Source organism: Neolamprologus brichardi, chromosome 22, assembly GCF_056152115.1.
Source record: "Neolamprologus brichardi isolate AB-2024 chromosome 22, ASM5615211v1, whole genome shotgun sequence".
NCBI classification, from domain to species: Eukaryota; Metazoa; Chordata; class Actinopteri; order Cichliformes; family Cichlidae; genus Neolamprologus; species Neolamprologus brichardi.
In genome coordinates this window covers 6,117,501-6,137,106 of record NC_142124.1, presented here as the reverse complement: position 1 = coordinate 6,137,106, position 19,606 = coordinate 6,117,501, and the positions used below count along the sequence as shown (strand labels likewise).

Below are 19,606 nucleotides of genomic sequence, written 5' to 3'. Positions count from 1 at the left end.
AGTGCATAAATGAAATGCACTTTGATTGTATTAAAACAATCAGTTTGAGTCAAAGTTAACCAAAATCAACATTAGCATTAGGAGAAAGTAATTGTCTATACCATATGTTAGTCCAAACTTTCCCTTAAAGCATCAGCTTGATCTTTATTCTGACTACATTTGATATTTTTGTCCTTTTACACATGTTTTTTTCCATTTAACCTCCCACTGATCAGTTTACATGATTTAATTTCTTGGGAAATAGATGGCTTTACATCAGTGTTGGGTTTAGAGCTTTTATTGACAACAGCAGGAGAAGTAAGAAGTCAGGAACATGAACTCTACATGTGTTCAGTCGTCATGTCCTCATATTGTTTTAAGCTGTGAAGGACATGAGTGTGTTTAAGTAGAAGTCCTCATATGGTAGGACCAGTGATTGTAGTGTGTGTGTTACATTGTCCTCATATTTTTTTAAGCTGTGAAGGACATGAGGACATGGGCCCTCTGACCACCACCAGTAGGCAACGGGTGAAGTGTCTTGCCCAAGGACACAATGACCAAGACTGTCGGAGCCGGGGCTCGAACCGGCAACCTTCCGATTACAACTCTTGAGCCCCTTAGCCCCTTAATTTTAGAATTACACACTGCCCAACGCTGACTTTTCCTACAATGCAGAGAAAAAAGCAAACAGACCTATTGCATGCATTGATTCTCATATTTCACTGTTACTTTTCAAAGGCTCAAGGACCAAGTATTCTGGGGTTCCAAGCCACACGCTTTACTCAGCTGCCCTGGACAACATGAAGGGCACCTCTGCCTCAATCACCCTGGACAACAAAAACATTAGCAACACTTCACCAAGAAGGGGTAAACGCACCCAAATACAAAATGTTTTAGCTGAATATACTTGTGATCAAAGGACAAGTTTATTGTTTTCAGACATGACACTATTGAGAGCTTTTATCATAAATCCTTTCATCTCATTTGATTCCCAGCAGAACACAGCACTTCAAATGGTTCATTCCAAGCATCCTTAAAGGAGCAATAAGCAATATCTTTTCACTGCTAGGTGTGCTGTTGTGCACTGCCTGTAAACCAAACCAAAGTCTATGGCTGGAGATCAACACAGAGAGAGGGATTATGAGTTCATGCTGTACTCCAGATGTAATTACACCTCTAGTTCTTCACATAGCCATTTTTAATCCCTTCAACCTAAGTATGATGAATTGTGCTTATTGCGCCTTTAAAGTGCTCCAGTAGAAAGCAAGGTTTAAGAACATTTTGCATTCACATTAAGATATTTTCTTTTGTTTCCATTTATGACAGCTGGGAAGGTGAGAATCAAGTGGACAAATGATGAAGTGAAGGTTGCTGAGCGGCACGTTTCACTTCATAACAAGCTGCAAAGTACCAGGTAAAAAGGAATGTGACTGCTGCCTCCAAGCAGAGCCGGCAGCTCTGAAAGGCAGAGACTGGGTTCTCATAAGGTACTACATCCACAACAGGATCATAGCATTAAAAGAAAGATGCAAGAAAGAAAGAAACAAGCAAGAGAGATACTTTGTTACTTCCACAGTAATGTCAGTATTGCAGTTTTCTGTATTGCATTGTTCTTACTCATAAATCTGTGTTTTATGCTGGGTGCTTTTTGCAATTAAATGATAAGAAAGGCAGATAATGTTCCACGTTTTTATTCACATGAACATTCACTACAAAATGAATTAATGCATTACAATATTAAGACTTAAAAAGTAGACTGACCACATTTGACCTATGTCTTTTTTTAAGTCTCTACACAGCTCAGATTTACTGTTTTATTAACACATAAATGTCTGATATTTCTGTCAGAAGTTACCCGACTGGTGAGCATTACTATTGTGCATCCATGCCTATTATATTGTAATCTCAAAAGGAGCCAAGCTAAAAATACAGAACCTACCCTTACCTGGTCCTTATAAGTCATGTATACTTGAAAATTATGTGTTTCCATGGGCTTCACAATTCACCTAAACATGAAATATCAGTGTGTGACCTTATGGTACTCATAAGTCACATAAACCTGACAGTGTCCTCACAAGTAGCAGTAAATTCAGGTTTGACCAAAATTTAGCCCTAGCCAAAATCTCAACAGATGGGCGTGTTCCTGGAAGCATGGGTCAAACCTTTTGTGATTCCCATGCCTCTAGGACCTTCAGAAAGGCACGTTCCCATTTGTCACATTTTTGTCATACGTGCTGATATATCACGAAAACACGTATGTGTGTGTGTGTGTGTGTGTGTGTGTGAGTGTGAGTGTGTGTGTGTGAGTGTGAGTGTGTGAGAGAGAAGAATCAATATTCATATTACACCTTTAGGGCTGTGATCATTATCCTAGTATCCTCCTGTTGCAGCCTCGACAGGATTGCACTCGTTTGTATCCTCCTGATTTGTATCTTCTAACACTGAGACCGTTTTGAACCTCTGGTGGGGATTTTGTACCTAATGCAGCAGTGCAAAAATCTTCACAGCTGTGTGTGAATGTGTGTGTGAATGACTGAATGTAGTGTGAAGCGCTTTGGGGTCCTTAGGGACTAGAAAAGCGCTATACAAATGCAGGCCATTTACCATTTACAGCTGCATGCATCAGTACCCATTCATTTCAGATATTTTCATTCATTTATACACTCACACTGAAAGTGAAGCATTTACAACACTTTTCTAGTCTTAGAAACAACTGAGAGTTTTATCTTCCTCACATCTGAAACTATTTCCAGTTTATAAGACCAGTTAACCTAAAATGTGTTATATGAAGCTTATCTGGAGCACCTGGAAAAAACCCAGCAGGAACAAGAAGAACAAAGGCAAACAGCCTGCATCCCTCTTTGCTAACCCAACACTGACATACAAGACTGACAGAATGTATTTAAAGTTTGTCCTGTAACTTAAAAACATTAAAAAAAAAACCCTGAAAACCTAAAAACTGCAAAATATAATATGCTGTATATTAATGTATCTTTTACCTCAATATCTCCACACCTTAAAATGGTGCTAATATGGAAACCTACATACACCTTTGTGGTCCTTGAAAAGACGCATTGTTGTCTTGAGGTGCATTAAGCCCACATTTGTGTAGACGGTACCTGTAGGGACAGAAACAGACTTCTGCTGAACCCCAGGTTCTGTGTTTCTGTCACGGCGAGCCGTGTGGTGTTGGAGGGAAAAGGACCCAAAATGCAGGCAGTTGACTGATAATGCAAGTGACGTTTATTTATAAGTAATAGGGTGACGGAACTGGCAGTGAGAAATGACAAATGATTAAAGAAACCTAAACTGGGAAAACTAAATAACAAACCTGAGAACATAAGAAACAGGGTGTGGGGGCAGAGAGAGGAACGAAACACCTTGGAACGCAGACAAGCCGACAACAAGCACAGACCGACACCCACTATATATACACACACAAGGAAATCAGGTAATCACACGCAGGAGGGAAGAATAGCTGATCCTAATACACAAAGACGACTGGAGGATACAAGCTGAACACAATGACAACAGACACAGACCTTCAAAATAAAACAGGAAATCCAGAACACGAACAGGGCACAAGGGGAGGACACAGAACACCAAAATCAGAATAACTAGAACAGAGGAACCCAGCACCATGACAGTTTCTGTGAGTGCATGTTAGCAAAGTGAAAAATGAAATAATAGAGGCATGTGCATCAATAACACAATCAGCCCAATGGAAACAGTGCAAATGTGTTCAGCTTTGCAAAGCAAACAGTGGCACATTGGGATGCAAATGAAAAAAGCAGCGAATGGAAAATCAGCAAATCATGTGATTCTGCACATGTGAGCCCGGCTGTTGACATAGTAAGCATGAGTTAGCATGTGGGTGACATGAGCGTTTGCAGGGAGAAGGATGTTTAAGCAATATCAGCACAGAAACGCTGCTGAACGGGAACCTGAACTGCACAGTGAGCTTCTGTATCCGAACACAGCTCCTCACATCAGCAGTAAAAGGAACTGTTGTTGCTAGGGAAGGCTCGTCAGCCATAATGAGTGAATGGACTGAAGCAGAGAGCTGCACACGAGGACAAAACCCAGGCACCCAGAAAGCGTTTATTGTAGTGCAATCAAGTTAACAACATCTAAGATCCCCGAGTCTGTCTTTTTGTAAGGAAGGAAAAGGCTTCCCTGGCAACTGTTTCTGGACTGATTGCTCTCATGTGACAAGATTACGCAGTCAAACATGGATACAGAGAGCGAGAGACAGAGGGGGGAGTGTGTGTTTGTCAGGGAGAGAGCAGGGCTGATGAGTCAGAGGAGGCTGATTCTGACGTAATCCTCCCTCCTCTTCCTCTGCCTACATTACTGTTTCTTGAAGGCTGATCCTTCTTCCCCGGCAAGAAACAAACATAAAGGCATTAATGTAACCGACCTACTCTTTACCATCGCTGATTCCATATGTTATGTAATTCTGGATATACTTCACAGTATTTCTTCAGGTTATCATTATATGAGCCTGAGCATTAGTCTTATGCATTACATTTGGGAGATTATTTCAAGATATCTCCAACTTTAAACGTACACTCTGCTTAAATCTAATGCTATGATATCTAGAAGTACACCTAGTTTAAGTGTACAGGCCTGTGGATTGTTGATTATTTGGTAATTCAGTTCTTTTTAGTTAAAAAAACATTTCACATATCCACAGGGACATTATTTCCACATCCACAGTGGTTATACTTACACATCCATGTTATTTGTCCATGAACAAAAATGACTCACGAGTCGTTCATGAGGCTTTCACTTTCACTAAATACAGTTTCACTTTTTCATTCTTAAATAAAATCCTTCAAATGGTTTTCTTTTATAATTTTTATTTCAGATATAAATTAGATGTTACCAGGTAGAAATTTCACTTCGGATGTTTAAAATTAAAAGTAAAACTTTTTAAGATAAAGTTGCAAATATGTATAAATGTTTAGCAGTGGACAGAGGATTAAAAAGCTCCACTGACTATTAAACTTATGACATCAACAACAACATGTGTCTCAGTCAAAATTATATTCTTTATAGTGAAAACCAAGAAAGACAAAGTCAGTAACTGTACTATAAATAGAGTATCTGTATATTCTATGAGATACTTATCAGCAAATACTGCAGTACATGTACACCACCTATCAAATTTCAGCTTGCACTGGTGAATGCAAATGTTTACTTTTAAAATGTGATTCACAAAAGTTACAAGACTGATAAAGAAGAATTATGTAAACAAAATTATGAAATGTGCATATTTGTTGTCATTATCAATATTGCCTCTATAAGCTCACCAGTAAAAATAATTGTTTAACAATAAACAGTCCGTCGATACAAAGATATGATCACATACAGGATGTGCAGTTCAGTTTCCATCCACTGTGCAACATTTTCAGGCCGGTTGCACAATAATCACACCCTTATTGTGCAAATTGAGTTTTTATCTAACATCCAACAGATCACCGGCTGTTCCCTGAGTGTGCCTGGGAGAACATGGTTTTAAATAACTGCTGTCTAAATGAATTACCTGCTAAATGAAATCTGGGATGCTTTTATTATTTTTGATAACACAGTTACGTGTCTGATAATCTCATTGGAAACCAGCAGTGAAATGATAACTCCACTTTAACGTCCACTTTAATGAGTCTCGACTCATCAGGGACTACTTCAGTGAAGCTTATTGTCCATTTTCAAGTCTTATTTGAAATACATATACACACAAGGTGTACATAACACTCCACAGGCACATAATACCTGAAAAATAACAAGACTAGAGAAATACCAAAAACATTTTTCAAAATTACATTAAAAAATAGAGACAAAAGCGGAGATGATGGATATGCGTCTAAAGAGACATACATACTAGATAGGACAGGGTGAACAAGTTAAATTGTTGTTATAAAACCATTTATATAAAATCCCCTGTTTATCCCAATTTCCTGCTTTAATCTGTAAAATAACACTCATCACTTCCAGCTGAATCCCACCTCCTTCCAGGGAATACTCAGTGCAGAACACAAGAACGTATTTTATGGGTAAAACTGCTCCTGGATCAGCGTCGCTCTTGCACACTGGGGGCATTGTTGGCAAGGCGGCTACGTGGGATAAGCGCATGCGCATTGTTTCATGGTGCAACGCAGACGCAGATCGACAGCAATCACGATCAGAAGAAAAAAACAGATGTCAGTATTTTTCTTTGACAAACTCCGACAAATGAGATGTGGATTATTATGGCGATCATAAACGGATTACAGGTGCAAGAGTTCGGCAAACAGCGCAATCAATAAAACTGCAATCGTTTTTTAGTCACGTGGTCACGCCTGGCCAATCAGAATGAGCCAAATCCTACGGAAAGTATGTCCTTTGTTCGGATATTTCGACAACTTTATTCGCCTATTTGTGGCGAATAATCTGCGCGTCTCTCTGGATATGGACACGGTGTTTTTATGAGCACGGGCTCGCGTTGAACACATTTTTATCGCGGTGTTTGCAGAATGCCACGTGTCCAGATTTGATGAACGGGCACGAGTCGTCACATGACTCCCCTCCCCCACCCTGCGCAGGGAATGGGGGAAGAAGGCGGACATGTTTGAGGGAAATGTGTTGGTTAAAAAGTATCGAGGTGGAAGACAAGAAGATAATTTGAAGAAAGGTTTCGCATTATTTTGGGATTTATCATTGGAATTTCTTACTCACTTTACATTCCAGACTTTATTGACTTATACTCAACATTCATTTTATATTTTTTATATATATTTTTAAAAATGTTTAGTTTAATGTTTGTTTTTACAGCACAATGTTATGAAAACGTTAGAAATATTTGAAGCTGTATTAATATGTGCCAGTACTGTATCGTGTATTTCAGTGACATTGCAGGGAATTTGTAACCTTGGTGTGGGGGATGGGTGCAGTGGTTAGGTAACCTTTTGTGTGTCGTCGTTTCAATGAGTTTAGGTCGTTTTTTTTTTTAAAAAAGAAGCCGCTTATATAGGTTTATTAAGTACGATTTTTGTACAATTATCTTGATGTTATTTGGTCTTTTATTGTTTGGTTGAACCACAAAGGTGTGGTGTTATAGTTTAATCTTTAAAACAATAATTCAATCTTTAATTTAATTATTCCCTTAGACTGTATTGGTTAACGTAGTTGTGTAAATATTTCGGTTGGAGCTTGATTTAATCAGGCTTTGGATGAGGTTGTTAATGAAAACTGCTGTGTCATTCAGGCGTTGGTTTCTGTGACCTTATAGGTGTTCGTGTTATTGAAGGTTGTTTTTACTGCTGATGAAAGATGTAAATGATGGTTTCAGCACAAACATCGTTTAGTTAAATTAACTGTAAGGCCTGATCTGCGCCCTTTCACAGCGTGTAACTGGGTCGTGGAGGCCTCGTTTTACAGGCTTGGCTGGTCTGACTGTTAAAATTGTGGTGCTTTCTTCACCAAGTGTTGGGGATCTTACACCGTTTGCGCGTGTAAATCGAATATACAGCGTTTTACAGGTTTTTCTTGACATTGTGTGTTTTGAGTTGATATTTATTTGACCATATTACTGTCTCTCAACGTGCTTAAAGATGGCGGCTGTGCTTCGTTTCCCTTAGATAAAAATGCGGATGTACTGTTTAGTACAACGCTCGTGGGAAGAAGCCCTTGGCTCTTCGAGGGTACGCGTGACTGGATGCAACAACCAATAGGCTTCACGGTATTTACCCTGAAAGCCCGCGTTACAGCAGCTTTGACCAATACCCGTCGTCGCTCTCAACACGTTGACGTAATGTAATATGATATGGAGCAGGCTGGTTTCCTTGCCCTCGCTTTCTGTGGGGGATAATATGGCGGAGCCAGTTGCATACAGTATATCTTAAAGGCTGTAGAAGGGTGGACCAATAGTGTTGTGCAACTTATTTGACGGACAGGAAAATCTTGCGAATAGGCTGACCTGAATTGCAGGTTGGGGAGTTTCAGTATCCAGGGGTGTGGTCATTTTAACTGACGTCGTGAACAGCCAGTAGAAATTCAAGGGGCGGGGACGTTTTGTGGTAGTGTGTCCAATGGGTTTTGCGACGGGTCTATAAAAAGCCGGGTGTAGTCGCATAGTCGCCATTTCAGCGAAGCAGATTTGAAAGAGAGCTCCGTGGCGGGGAACGGAGAGATCTGACGACTGGAGACGGATCCTGGTTTGAGTGTAGCTAAAAACAGAATCCGGATCCATCCCGATGGAAATGGCTGTTAACCCGCCCATTGACAGGTATCTACCGGTATAACTGACTCTCAGCTTTCCATCAGTCGGAATATTGTGAACATTTATGGTTATTTATTTTAAATATAACGGAACGGGCACCCTGTTTGCTGTAATGCCAGTTGAAGAGAGGTGGACGCTGAGTATGCTACAGGAAGGACTTTATCGCGTCGTTACAGGCATTAGAAGTGACTTTCATGTGGAAGAAGTAAGGTTGTTTTGGGCTTTTTAACATAACAAACTGCGACTGTTGAGCGCTGTGTCGGCGCCATTTTCGGCTGCCGTTGGCCGCTCTCTCCCACTGTCTAGCAGTTAGCATTACTAGCTCTAGCCTGAGCCCAAAGGTTTGCTCATGAGACGCGTAAGTATCACGTTTGGTGCTGTATGTCTGCGTTTATTGACAGTGACAATTGACAATGCTGACTTGGCATCTTTTAAGAAGGCTTTATCTAATGTATAAATGTGGCATTTTTGCAGCACAAAACAATAGTTAAGCTTGATCGTTGTGCAAGTATATACGTAGGGGAGTCGGGAGCACAGCCACGGCAGAGTCACTGCGTGTTTCGCCGGTTTGTTGTTGTAGCCATGTGGCGGTCATGGGGTTGTTGTGATCGCCGGTGCAACGACTCTCCATTGTAGCATAACGGCTAACGCTCCGTTATCAGTAGCACCACTACCGGTTATTTATGTATTATTAAAGTAGTATTACCCCACATACAGAGAGCCTGTCAATGTCTCTGGTAAATGTTATTTTTAATGTAGGGTTTATTAGGTATGTATGTTGGGTGTTTCCCTTGGTTGCCTGGTTACAGCGCACACTAGCCCCAGTAGTTAGCAGCTGCTATCATTTTGAGTTAATCCGATAATGCCAAAAAACGATGTCTCTAAATATTATAAAATTTTAATACTTTATAATGGAGAATCTATTTTTTTGTCTCCTAATTTGTTAAATATTTTTTGGGCCAACATGTTTTTTGTGTAGTGCTGTTAATATTTTGTACATGATTATTTCCCTTTTTAATAATAAAGTACACTAACTGTCAAATGTGTTTCCAACAGTTGTATCATTTAAAATGACTGCTTTACAATAGCTTTGCACTAATTTTGTTGTATCGTGTTGCTAATTCTTACATTTTGTGTGTAGGGTGGATCAGTGCAAACATACCCTTAGGCTATGCATAGGAGACTTAAGCTACTAACCCCATGGGTTATATTACTTGCACTGTTTGCTTAAATGTGGAACTTAAAAAAAACATTTTCTGTTTTGACTTAATGGTAATGGTGCAGTATCCAATAATACAACACCAGCTGTTTCAGGCTTTTGGTAGATACCAGTTTTCAGGCGGATGACCTTAAATACCCCCTCTTGCCTTGGTTAGTCTTGTAAGTCGTGTGGTTCAGATGGTGGGTCATGGTGAGTCAATACCTTGCAGCACTGAAAGAGGGGACAACTGAATAAACAGAATTGATGGTTTTTACATTTTTCTTTCGTAAAAATACTAGCATTAGTGTCACTGTAGATTTGATGCTAATGCCATCAACAGTCCCCATCCAAGCAACCAGACTCTGAAAATACTGCACAGTTAATGACATAAAAAAACAACTACTGTTACTTTATATCCAGTACCCGTAACTATGCTGTTTGGCTCTCCTGCACATAAAGAAGATTGAGGCGTGCGTTGGAGGGATAAGGATATGCTTTCTTTACACCTTAGTGTTATTAAAGGTGCACATGGAGGCACAATGGTAAGTCAGGTCAACACCAGAGTTCAACAGAGATGGTCTTCCTTCGCTGGTGCAAAGTGTCGCGTTACGTATTTGTAATGTGACTTTTGTATAACTGTTTTCTCCTGAAGTTACTCTGTTACTCTGAAGTCACCAGGCGCTCATAGGTACAGTCATGGTTGCAGAGAACGAGTTTAGACAGTCGGTGTCTTGCACCTGTCAAACACAGAGCAACAAGAAGTAGGAGTGGCTTAGTGTTAATAATACTGTGACAAGTTAATGTGTACCCTAAGCTCTGTTTATATATAATCACAATCCTGTGTTAATGACTAATGGGTGGCTTGTGGTAGACAAGGTTAGGAATTAGAATTTGTGTGTAAATTTTCTACACTATTCCAGTCATTACAGCAACAGGGCAGCTTAAACTTCTCCCACAATTTAAGTTGTTTGTTTTTTGTTTTTTTTAAGCATGGAAATGGGTGTGGGGTTTAAGTCTGGGTGAGACGTGTAGAAGAGGAAGTGCTTGGACCAGTTCACCCAGTGTGAGCGCTCAGGGTCAGGCAGATGGGTGCTTGCTAACAAACGTGTAGTATCATTTTTGACTTTGTATCAAATTTGACACAATAACAGGAAGCATACGTCAACAACGGAACACTTATTTATTATGAAAGTTGATTAGCATACATGGTAATCCCAGGATATACAGCACAGAATATTCATTGTAACCTTTGTATAATGAGAAGAAAACCTTAATAGAATTTCATCATCACAGCTCAAACCAAAATACTCAGTTCCTTTGTAACTGTGCTCTCTGCAGCTCCCATGTTGGGCCTGATGCCGGTATGTTGGGAATAATGATGGATCAGAACTGTGGCACAGCTGGAAAACGCATCCGAAAACCTTCACTGCTCTACGAGGGCTTTGAGAGTCCTGGAATGCCCCCCCACAGCCAGATGGCCCCTTCCGGGCCCCCACAGCCCCCGGTGAAGGACCCCAACCGCCAGGGGAGGATGACCAACCAACTGCAGTTCCTGCAGAAAGTCCTGCTCAAATCTTTGTGGAGGCACCACTTTGCCTGGCCTTTCCACGAACCCGTGGATGCTGTCAAGCTCAACCTGCCGGTGAGTGTATAGTTTCAGGTTTCAGTTCTTGTTTAAAAAGTGAAGTTTGAATGTTTCCTACCCTGAAAATGCCTCTCTTCCTCCAGGACTATCACAAGATCATAAAAAATCCAATGGACATGGGCACAATTAAGAAGAGATTAGAAAATAACTACTACCGCAGTGCCAGTGAGTGCATGCAGGACTTCAACACCATGTTTACCAACTGCTACATTTATAACAAGGTAAATCTGCCCTGGTCAATATAACCAAAAATTTTCTGTAAAAATATATAGTATAAAATATTTAGAGCAATGCTACCCTTGTATATTATGTATCTATATATAATTATGTCTTTAGATGTTGCCTATAGTTATTAACTATAGTTAATGAATGTATTATGTATAGAGTGTGTTAATATCATTGTTTTAAAACCATTTTGTGTGAATTTCCTTCTCTGCAGCCGACAGATGACATTGTGCTGATGGCGCAGTCTCTGGAAAAGGCGTTCCTGCAGAAGGTGGCTCAGATGCCTCAGGAAGAGTTGGAGCTGCCTCCCCCACCTCCACGCAGCAAGTCAGTAAAAAATGGCAAAAAAGGGAAAAACAATGCAGGTGAGCAGATGCGTCAGGCCAGCAGCTGTAGTACACTCAGGACAAGATCAGACACTTCACAGCCTGATTCTCCTCTTTCACTCTTTCAGTCTCTGGAGGCGTGACAACAGCTCATCAAGTCCCAGCTGTCTCTCAGTCAGCATACTCGCCTCCCACTCCAGAAACGCCCGACTCAATCCTCTCCACCCCACCACAAACCATTTTGTCCAAGAGCATGCCCCACACCTTTCAGACTGAGCAGACCATGCCCACCATCACAGGTCTCCTGCCCACCCAGCCCACGGCTAAGGTAACTGTAACGCTTGACTTCTTGTATTTATATTTTTGGAATGTGTTCTGAAATTCATGGAGACTATTCATGAAACGGGATTCCTCTGACTTCCTCTGTTCTTCTTTTCTCATCTACAGAAAAAAGGTGTGAAGCGGAAAGCGGACACAACCACTCCGACCACCGTACCCATGCCTATAATGAGCACGATGGGCGTTAGTGGCATGGGGCTGGGGCACAACTCACCGCTAACCCTGACCTCTCTGAGGGTGGACCACAACAGCGGCATGGGGATGGGAATGAATATCAACATGAATATGGGCCGACCAGCAGTGGTTGTGGGCACCAAAGGAGCGGGAGGGAACAGGAGGGGAGTGAGCGGACGACCCATCAAACCTCCTAAGAAGGACTTGCCAGATTCTATCCTGCCGCCGCCGGTGCGCCGCAGCAAGCTGAGCCCTCAGATGCGTTACTGCAGCGGCGTCCTGAAGGAGCTGCTGTCGAAGAAGCACGCCGCGTACGCCTGGCCGTTTTACAAGCCCGTCGATGCCTCGTCGCTCGGTCTTCACGACTACCACGACATCATTAAACAGCCCATGGACCTCAGCACCATCAAGGTACGCGTTCATTCCACAGACTGAATTTATCACCTCTGAAACTGAAGTTCAGAGACTGTTTATCTAAAATCTTTTCTTTTGTTGTTTTAGCGAAAGATGGACGGCAGAGAGTACCGTGAGTCGCACCAGTTCTCCGCTGATGTTAGACTGATGTTCTCCAACTGCTACAAGTACAACCCTCCTGACCACGATGTGGTGGCCATGGCCAGAAAACTCCAGGTGATTTTCTTTATTTCAATGATTAAAAAAATTAGTTAGAACTTTTAAATTCTCGCAATTTTAAACTTCTACTTCTCGTTTTCAGTTGCATTTTTTAAAACCAAACCATTTTCTCTCTCCAGGATGTTTTTGAGTTCTGTATTGCTAAAATGCCAGATGAGCCTCCAGCACCGCCTAGCTCTTCCTCCTCTTCCTCATCCTCTTCATCCTCCTCTGAGAGCGAGCTCAGCAGCGAGAGTGAGGAAAGCGACAGCAGCCCAAGCTCCGACTCTGAGGAGGAGAGGGCGAACCGTCTGGCAGAGCTGCAGGAGCAGGTGTGTACCGCAGCATGTCTGTAAACACATGTTCACACACAGGTTGTTCGCAGCACTGATGTCATTTTATCTTTTTATTTTTTTGATCTTTCAGCTAAAAGCTGTTCATGAGCAGCTCACCGCACTCTCCCAGGGCCCCATCGCCAAACCCAAGAAGAAGAAAGACAAGAAGGACAAAAAGAAGAAGAAAAAGGTTGAGAAAGAGAAGCACCGGAGGATAGAGGAGGAAGTGACGCCTGTCAGGCCGCCCAAGACCCCGAAAATGACCAAAACTCCAAAATCTAAGAGCAAGAGCGTGCCCTGCCCCGTGATGCCGATGAAGAAGGCACCGAGCAAGAAAAACAACAAGAGCAAGTGAGTGCTGCCACCTACTGGACAGTTTATGAGTTGACTGCATTGTGCACATTTTTTATTTTGTTTAACACTCCCTGCTTTCCTCCAACAGATCCAAAAAGGCCAGCGTCATCCCGCAGGTGGCCCACGATCCCCTCGTGAGCCATTTTGACTCAGACGAAGAGGAGGAGACGGCGCCTATGTCGTACGACGAGAAGCGCCAGCTCAGCCTGGACATCAACAAGCTGCCCGGCGAAAAGCTCGGCCGCGTCGTTTACATCATCCAGTCCCGTGAGCCGTCGCTCCGAGACACGAACCCCGAGGAGATCGAGATAGACTTCGAGACGCTGAAGCCGTCGACGCTGCGGGAGCTGGAGCGATACGTCATGACGTGTCTGAGGAAGAAACCCCGAAAGCCTTACAGTTAGTGAACCTCATAAAACATGAATAAGCACTGGGTTAGTTGATCTTTGGTTAAAGTTCTCCAGCTCATTGATGTTCTCGTCTTCTGTCTGCAGCGAGTAAGAACAGTGCTGGAAAGTCGCGGGAAGAGCTCGCTCTGGAGAAGCAGATGGAGCTGGAGAGAAGGCTGATGGACGTCAGCGGTCAGCTCAACTCTGGAAAGAAGCCGACGAAGACCAAACGTAAGTCGTCCATGGTTGAAGAGTGAAACTTTATTAACACTAAACTCTTCCCGGTGTTGAAAAATGACCAAAAACTACAGCCATGGAGCATAATGTAGTTTTCTTGTTCTCCTCTGAGCACATCTTGATGTTTGTTTTCTTCCTCCAGCCGAGAAGCCTGCAGCCGACACCCACACCCAGCCGTCGCGTCTCAGCGCCAGTAGCTCCTCCTCTGACTCTTCTTCATCATCCTCTTCGTCCTCGTCCTCAGACACAAGCGAGTCAGACTCCGGCTGAGAGACAGACTCTTCATATGAAAAGATGTCCAGCTGGACTCTTTTCTCCCCGAGTGGACTGAACTTATTTAAAGCTGCTGACGGAGCTGCAGGAAGGACCGGCGAGGCCGGCAGAGATGGAGCGTTCCCGGCGCTCAGCTCCGACCTGAAGGAGGTTCCTGCTCTCCTCCCTGAAGAACCGGCCTCGGCGGGCGGAGTGAGGGACGCTCCATCTCCTGCACATAAAGAAGATTGAGGCGTGCGTTGGAGGGATAAGGGTGCTAGAGCCAGAATGTGTCTAATTTCTGGAGATAATTTTCCCTTCTCACCGTGCTCCCTGTCTTTATGCTGTATAGACGAGGTGTACAGTACTCAATACATTTCTTTTATAAAGAAGCATTTTATGGAGCTAATTTATTCCCTCATTGTGGGAACAATGAAACTGGCATGAGCGAAGTCGTTTTTGTTTGTGTTTCTTTCTTTTTTTTCCGAGTGGATAAAGAGGGGAAATGTTTGTGTGTGTGTTTCTGTGCGAATGACGTCGTGACGTTCTTCATAGTTTTGACGCAGGCGTTGAAAAAGTGGGTCTGCACACAGAAGCACCTTCAGAACGCATGAGATACAGAGGAGCTGACGAACATCTGCACACATCTGTTGGAGGGGCATGAATGTTTCTGTGTCGGCTGTTTTCTCATCCTTTTCTCTGTAAACGTGTTGCTTTTTCTAATGTGACCAATCTGCTAATAAATTGTGGGGGCGTTTCGTCCTGTGCTCAATAACATCTGTTCCTCTGATTTCTTTAATTCAGTCACAAAAACATCGGATCAGAGAGGTTTTAAATCCAGAAGTTTGTCTTTAAACAATCGGCCTTCGAGATCGACGGCAGCTGAAAGTTTCAGTTTTATTTGAGTTTACTTTGTGTGATTAAAACTTTAGTTACAGCAGGTTAGAGACGGCGAGTTTGTTTTGATCGAGTAGACGCCGACGATGGATTCGTGTTGTTGTGATGATGCACTGTTTCGTTTTGTTTGTACTACTAAATCAGTTTGTGATTTTTAGGGTAAGGTGTGTTTTCTGTTCTTTAAAATCTGCAGCGGATTATTTATTTAGGAGGAATTTTAAAAAGGAGAAACTTTTCATACTGAAAGCAAACGTTTGTGGACAGGTTACGTGTCGGGATTGTGGAGGTGTAGATAACCTACAGCCTCTGAGCATGTTTTTGTTTCCCTTTGATTCCTTTTTTTAAAGTATTTTCAGTCTGAAGTTTGTCAGAACCCTGAAGCCTGTGTACTCCATCGCTTCACCTGAACATCTGTACATAAATAAACTGAGACGTCTTTTCACCGACTTTGGCAACGTTTTATTGACATCCTGAGTTCAAACAACACAACATAAAAAATACATCAAAGTTTTCAGTTTGGTGATCAAAGAGAGGCGCAGATTAAAGTATTAACTGCAGTTTGTTTATTCTTTTGCTGAAAGAACTTTTTAACCCTAATCTGGACTTAAAACACAAACGCTCTCATCACAGAGGGGAACAACACACAACTGGAACTGAGCATTAAAGTCGAGTTCCTCTGAATGATGTTCTCACAGTGCCTGACTTCATGTATCCTCACATATGCAGCCTGCATCCTGCTGCAAGCAGTTTTCCTGCATATTAAAAATCCTGAGATTCTCTGACATGTTTATATTGATTATTAATAATTATTACTAATAATAAATAAAAGGGAACAAGCTGACAAAATCCATTTACTACTCCAAAACACTCCTGCTGCACTGTGTAACCCCACAGACCAGCTGAAACTTCCAAACATGAGTTTTTTTGACAACAGATAAAAGTCCAGAATAACACAGAAGATCATTTAAGTATTTGGTGTCACATTTAAAATCTATTCTTAACTTGGGAGTCTTAATAATATTAAACTAAACCTTTTATCAGCCTTTAAATGTATTCAGTAAAGATGCTGACAGCTGGGACAAAAACATGTAAATATATTTTTGTGATATTTTAATTGGATTTTATGTAAATTAAGGTGTTTTTTCTGTTCCAGCAGAATTAGTTTTTGCTCTTAGTCTAGTTTGGCTCATTTTTCATGAAAGCTGCTTGAAAGATGAAAGTGAAAACCAGATGAAGCAGTCAGATGTTACCAGGCAACAGGATCTCTTCTTGGAAAATAAATAGAGCAAAGAGGACACAGTGAACTGGACTTCAGCACATCGCTGACGCTGCTGATAAATTTCTGTTTCATTTCTCAGGAAAAAGCTGGACTGGTGTTTTTACAGACACTTAAAAGTGCAAGAATAAAAACAGACAACAGAATTATGACGGAGACGATTGTAAATATATAAATGTTCCTCTAAAGGTTTCTGCAGCACATCAGTGTCAGATTTACTGATCATAAGATATTTAATGAGAATATTTAAATAAATCTACCCAGTAAATAAGGGAAATTAACTATATTCTAAACTATAAACGTTACTGAGTTCTCACTGCGGTGTAGACTGATGCATTGAGTGTTTCTTCTTCAGTCACCTTTCTCACTCACTATGTGTTAACAGACCTCTCTGCATTGAATCATACCTGTTATTAATCTCTGTCTCTCTTCCACAGCATGTCTTTATCCTGTCTTCCTTCTCTCACCCCACCCGGTAGTAGCAGATGGCCACGCCCCTCCCTGAGCCTGGTTCTGGTTCTGGCCTGGTTTTCTTTCTGTTAAAAGGGAGTTTTTCCTTCCCACTGTCGCCAAAGTGCTTGCTCATAGGGGGTCATATGATTGTAGGGTCTAGGTTACAATATAAAGCGCCTTAAGGTGACTGTTGTTGTGATTTGGTGCTGTATAAATAAAATTGAATTGAACAGACTGATAACAGAGATTGACTGCCCTCCAGTGGCCACAATAAGTATTTACACCACTGGTATCCTGCCACATGTAAATACTTCCGGTATTGTGGCAACCACAAGAGCACCTGGCTTTAGCCACTGTAAGGTGAGGAGCTCCACAGTAGGCGGAAACGTGTGACTTCGACTTTAATAGCGAAAATTAAATTGCGTTTTGACCACATTGACGGAGCAGAGAAAATATACTAGACAACAGATTAAGTTGAAATTATGAGATAAAAACATTTTGCATCTAAAAAAAAACAGTTTAGGTTTCAGCAGAAATAACACGTTACACTTAGCATGTATTAGATTTGGGGAGAAAAGTCTTTACAAAAAGATACTTTACACTTTTATTTGTGACATATGTATTGACATACAATTTAATAAAGGCTAACTAAACTAACTAACTGCGCAATAAAAGACATGAATAAAGTGCAATATGCAGTAAATGGAACAATTTGCATTGATGTTACAGACAGTGAAAAGTAGTGAAGGGAATTTGTTCAATAAGAAGCAAAAAACAAATATATTTGAAAGTGACCGATAGGTGTCAAAAGAACACATTTTTCTTTACTCAAGTAAAAGTATAGATACCTCTGTTTAAAAATACTCTAGTAAAAGTATTGACTCATGTTTTTACTCAAGTGGAAGTAGAAAGTACAGGCTCCAAAACATACGTAAAAAACAAAAGTATAAAGTAAGGTAAAGTAAAAGTAGAAAGTAGGCACAAAAAAGTAGCGAAGTAAAGGACAGATACCCCGAAAGTCTACTAAAGTACAGTAACAAAGTATTTCTACTTCGTTTCTTTCCATCTCTGATGCCAACAATAAATCATATTTTAATGCAAAATGTTGTTTAAAGACTCCAGCTCTCTTACTTAAACCAGAGCCAGGAAACAAACATATCTGTGTTTCTCTGCCACGGAGCACGATAAAAATTACAAGTTTAAAAATGACCGTTTTAAATATTTCCATGTTGTAACGCATGATCAGTGTTAGCGGACTTGTTGATTCCTACTAACGGTGAATGACGCTGTTCCAACTTTTACGATCCACTTGCGCGGTTTCCACTATAGCTTTGCAAGTCACGTGTCACGTGTTTCTGCCTACTGTGGTGGTGACGTGTTTCCGCTTTCTGTGGCGCTCCACGGTGGCTGCAGTGTTAGACCCTTCTCAGTGATCGCCGAAAAAGCTGTAAATGACATGTTAGACTAGAATCCGTGAAACATGTTATGAAGGAAATTTCTTTGTTAAGAGTGAAAGAACAACAAATATAACACAACAGTTCTGTAAAGATATTTAAGTGGCCAAAAGTTTGGATTGATTATAATGTAGAAACAATAATCATTCATCATCAATCAAGTTGCCTAAAAACAGGGCATTTATTTGTTTTGTGTAAATCCTGTTGACTACAGTCTATCATTTTAGGTAAAGACGTTACACATAAAAACATACACAACATTTTTGATAGACGGTCACTTTTTGGCCCAGCACCGGTATCGATTTCAAAATAAAATGCCTGTATTGGCTTTTATTCTTTTACTGATGATGTTGGGTTTTGGTCATTACATTAAACACTGTTTACCTCAATTCATCGTTTTTTATCGCCGCCTGGTGGACAAACCTGAAACTACAACAACAGCAAACTGTCATGGCGGCTGCCACAAGGCTCATCTCAAGGTTGACGCTGGTCACCGGTTAGTTTATGTTTTATTACGGATCATTCACAGAGAAATAAACCCGACAGTTTCTTTTTGTCTCAGATGTTTTTGCTCCGTTAAACCGGGAGAGGTTTTCTCCGTTATCTCCGCAGCTGAAGGAAACTCGCACTTCATTAAACTTCTCTGCGAGTTCAGAGGAGCTGTGAAGTTTCAGACTGACGTTCAGACTAAGCAGATTTATTTTGTATCGTGTGAAGCTGTTCAAAGTATTCAGCAGCAGCTGATTCATATATAATTAGACGCATCTGTGCAGCTCGGTTATTGTTGCCGTGGAATAAACTGACGACAGGAAAGGATCGTTCATATAGCCCACTCCTTCTTCCGGTCAGTTTCTCTACCAAATATTCCCAAAGATAACGATACATTATTTTTAATGCACACTAGTTAATTATTCAGAGTTTAGGCTGCTTGCAGGTTATAAAGAGATTAAAATTTAGGCTCCAACTCAACATCTGATGCGTAATAAAGTTCACCTGTGGAGAAAATGTGAGTTCATATCGTGTTTTAGTGGAGATAATGTTTTTTATTGTAGCTCAGGTTAGTTTCCTGTCATTTGCTCCTCATGTTTAAGTCATTTGTAGTAAATCGCAACCTTTCATTTTAAAACAGGAAACACAAACATCAGAAACGTTCATTTCCAGGCAGGCAGCACATCAGCAGCTCCTAAACTATTAAATG

The 19,606-nt window shown here is 41.2% G+C and overlaps 2 protein-coding genes across 4 annotated transcripts in view; both read left to right on the top strand.

Moving 5' to 3' along the window:
• The first annotated feature begins 6,103 nt into the window (after positions 1–6,103).
• On the top strand, positions 6,104–15,671 carry brd2a (bromodomain containing 2a). Of its 2 annotated transcripts, none has more exons than XM_087834696.1 (12): positions 6,104–6,652; positions 10,779–11,082; positions 11,169–11,306; positions 11,525–11,675; positions 11,765–11,964; positions 12,084–12,560; positions 12,651–12,779; positions 12,902–13,093; positions 13,188–13,447; positions 13,539–13,849; positions 13,945–14,070; positions 14,219–15,671. In XM_087834696.1, the coding sequence occupies exons 2-12, from the start codon at positions 10,804–10,806 to the stop codon at positions 14,344–14,346; spliced, it is 2,391 nt and encodes a 796-aa protein (XP_087690822.1). In that variant the 5' UTR covers positions 6,104–6,652; positions 10,779–10,803; the 3' UTR covers positions 14,347–15,671. The 2 variants fall into 2 exon arrangements, with proteins under 2 accessions (XP_087690822.1, XP_006794527.2); XM_006794464.3 differs by having other exon boundaries at positions 6,104–8,245.
• Positions 15,672–18,837: 3,166 nt separating this feature from the next.
• hsd17b8 (hydroxysteroid (17-beta) dehydrogenase 8) overlaps positions 18,838–19,606 on the top strand; it is a 7,582-nt gene continuing 6,813 nt past the window's right edge. For both annotated transcript variants that reach the window (XM_087834740.1, XM_087834741.1), the window contains exon 1: positions 18,838–18,904. In XM_087834740.1, the coding sequence (XP_087690866.1) occupies positions 18,859–18,904 (46 nt within the window). In that variant the 5' untranslated portion in view covers positions 18,838–18,858. The remainder of the gene's footprint in view (positions 18,905–19,606) is intronic.

What these genes read in the sequence shown, in the direction of transcription:
- brd2a (XM_006794464.3), top strand. Translation starts at nt 8,214, where the DNA reads ATGGAAATGGCTGTTAACCCGCCCATTGACAG. An exon ending in TGGACCTCAGCACCATCAAG is followed by an intron (nt 12,561 to 12,650) that starts GTACGCGTTCAT and finishes TTGTTGTTTTAG; the next exon opens with CGAAAGATGGACGGCAGAGA. An exon ending in AAGAAAAACAACAAGAGCAA is followed by an intron (nt 13,448 to 13,538) that starts GTGAGTGCTGCC and finishes TTCCTCCAACAG; the next exon opens with ATCCAAAAAGGCCAGCGTCA.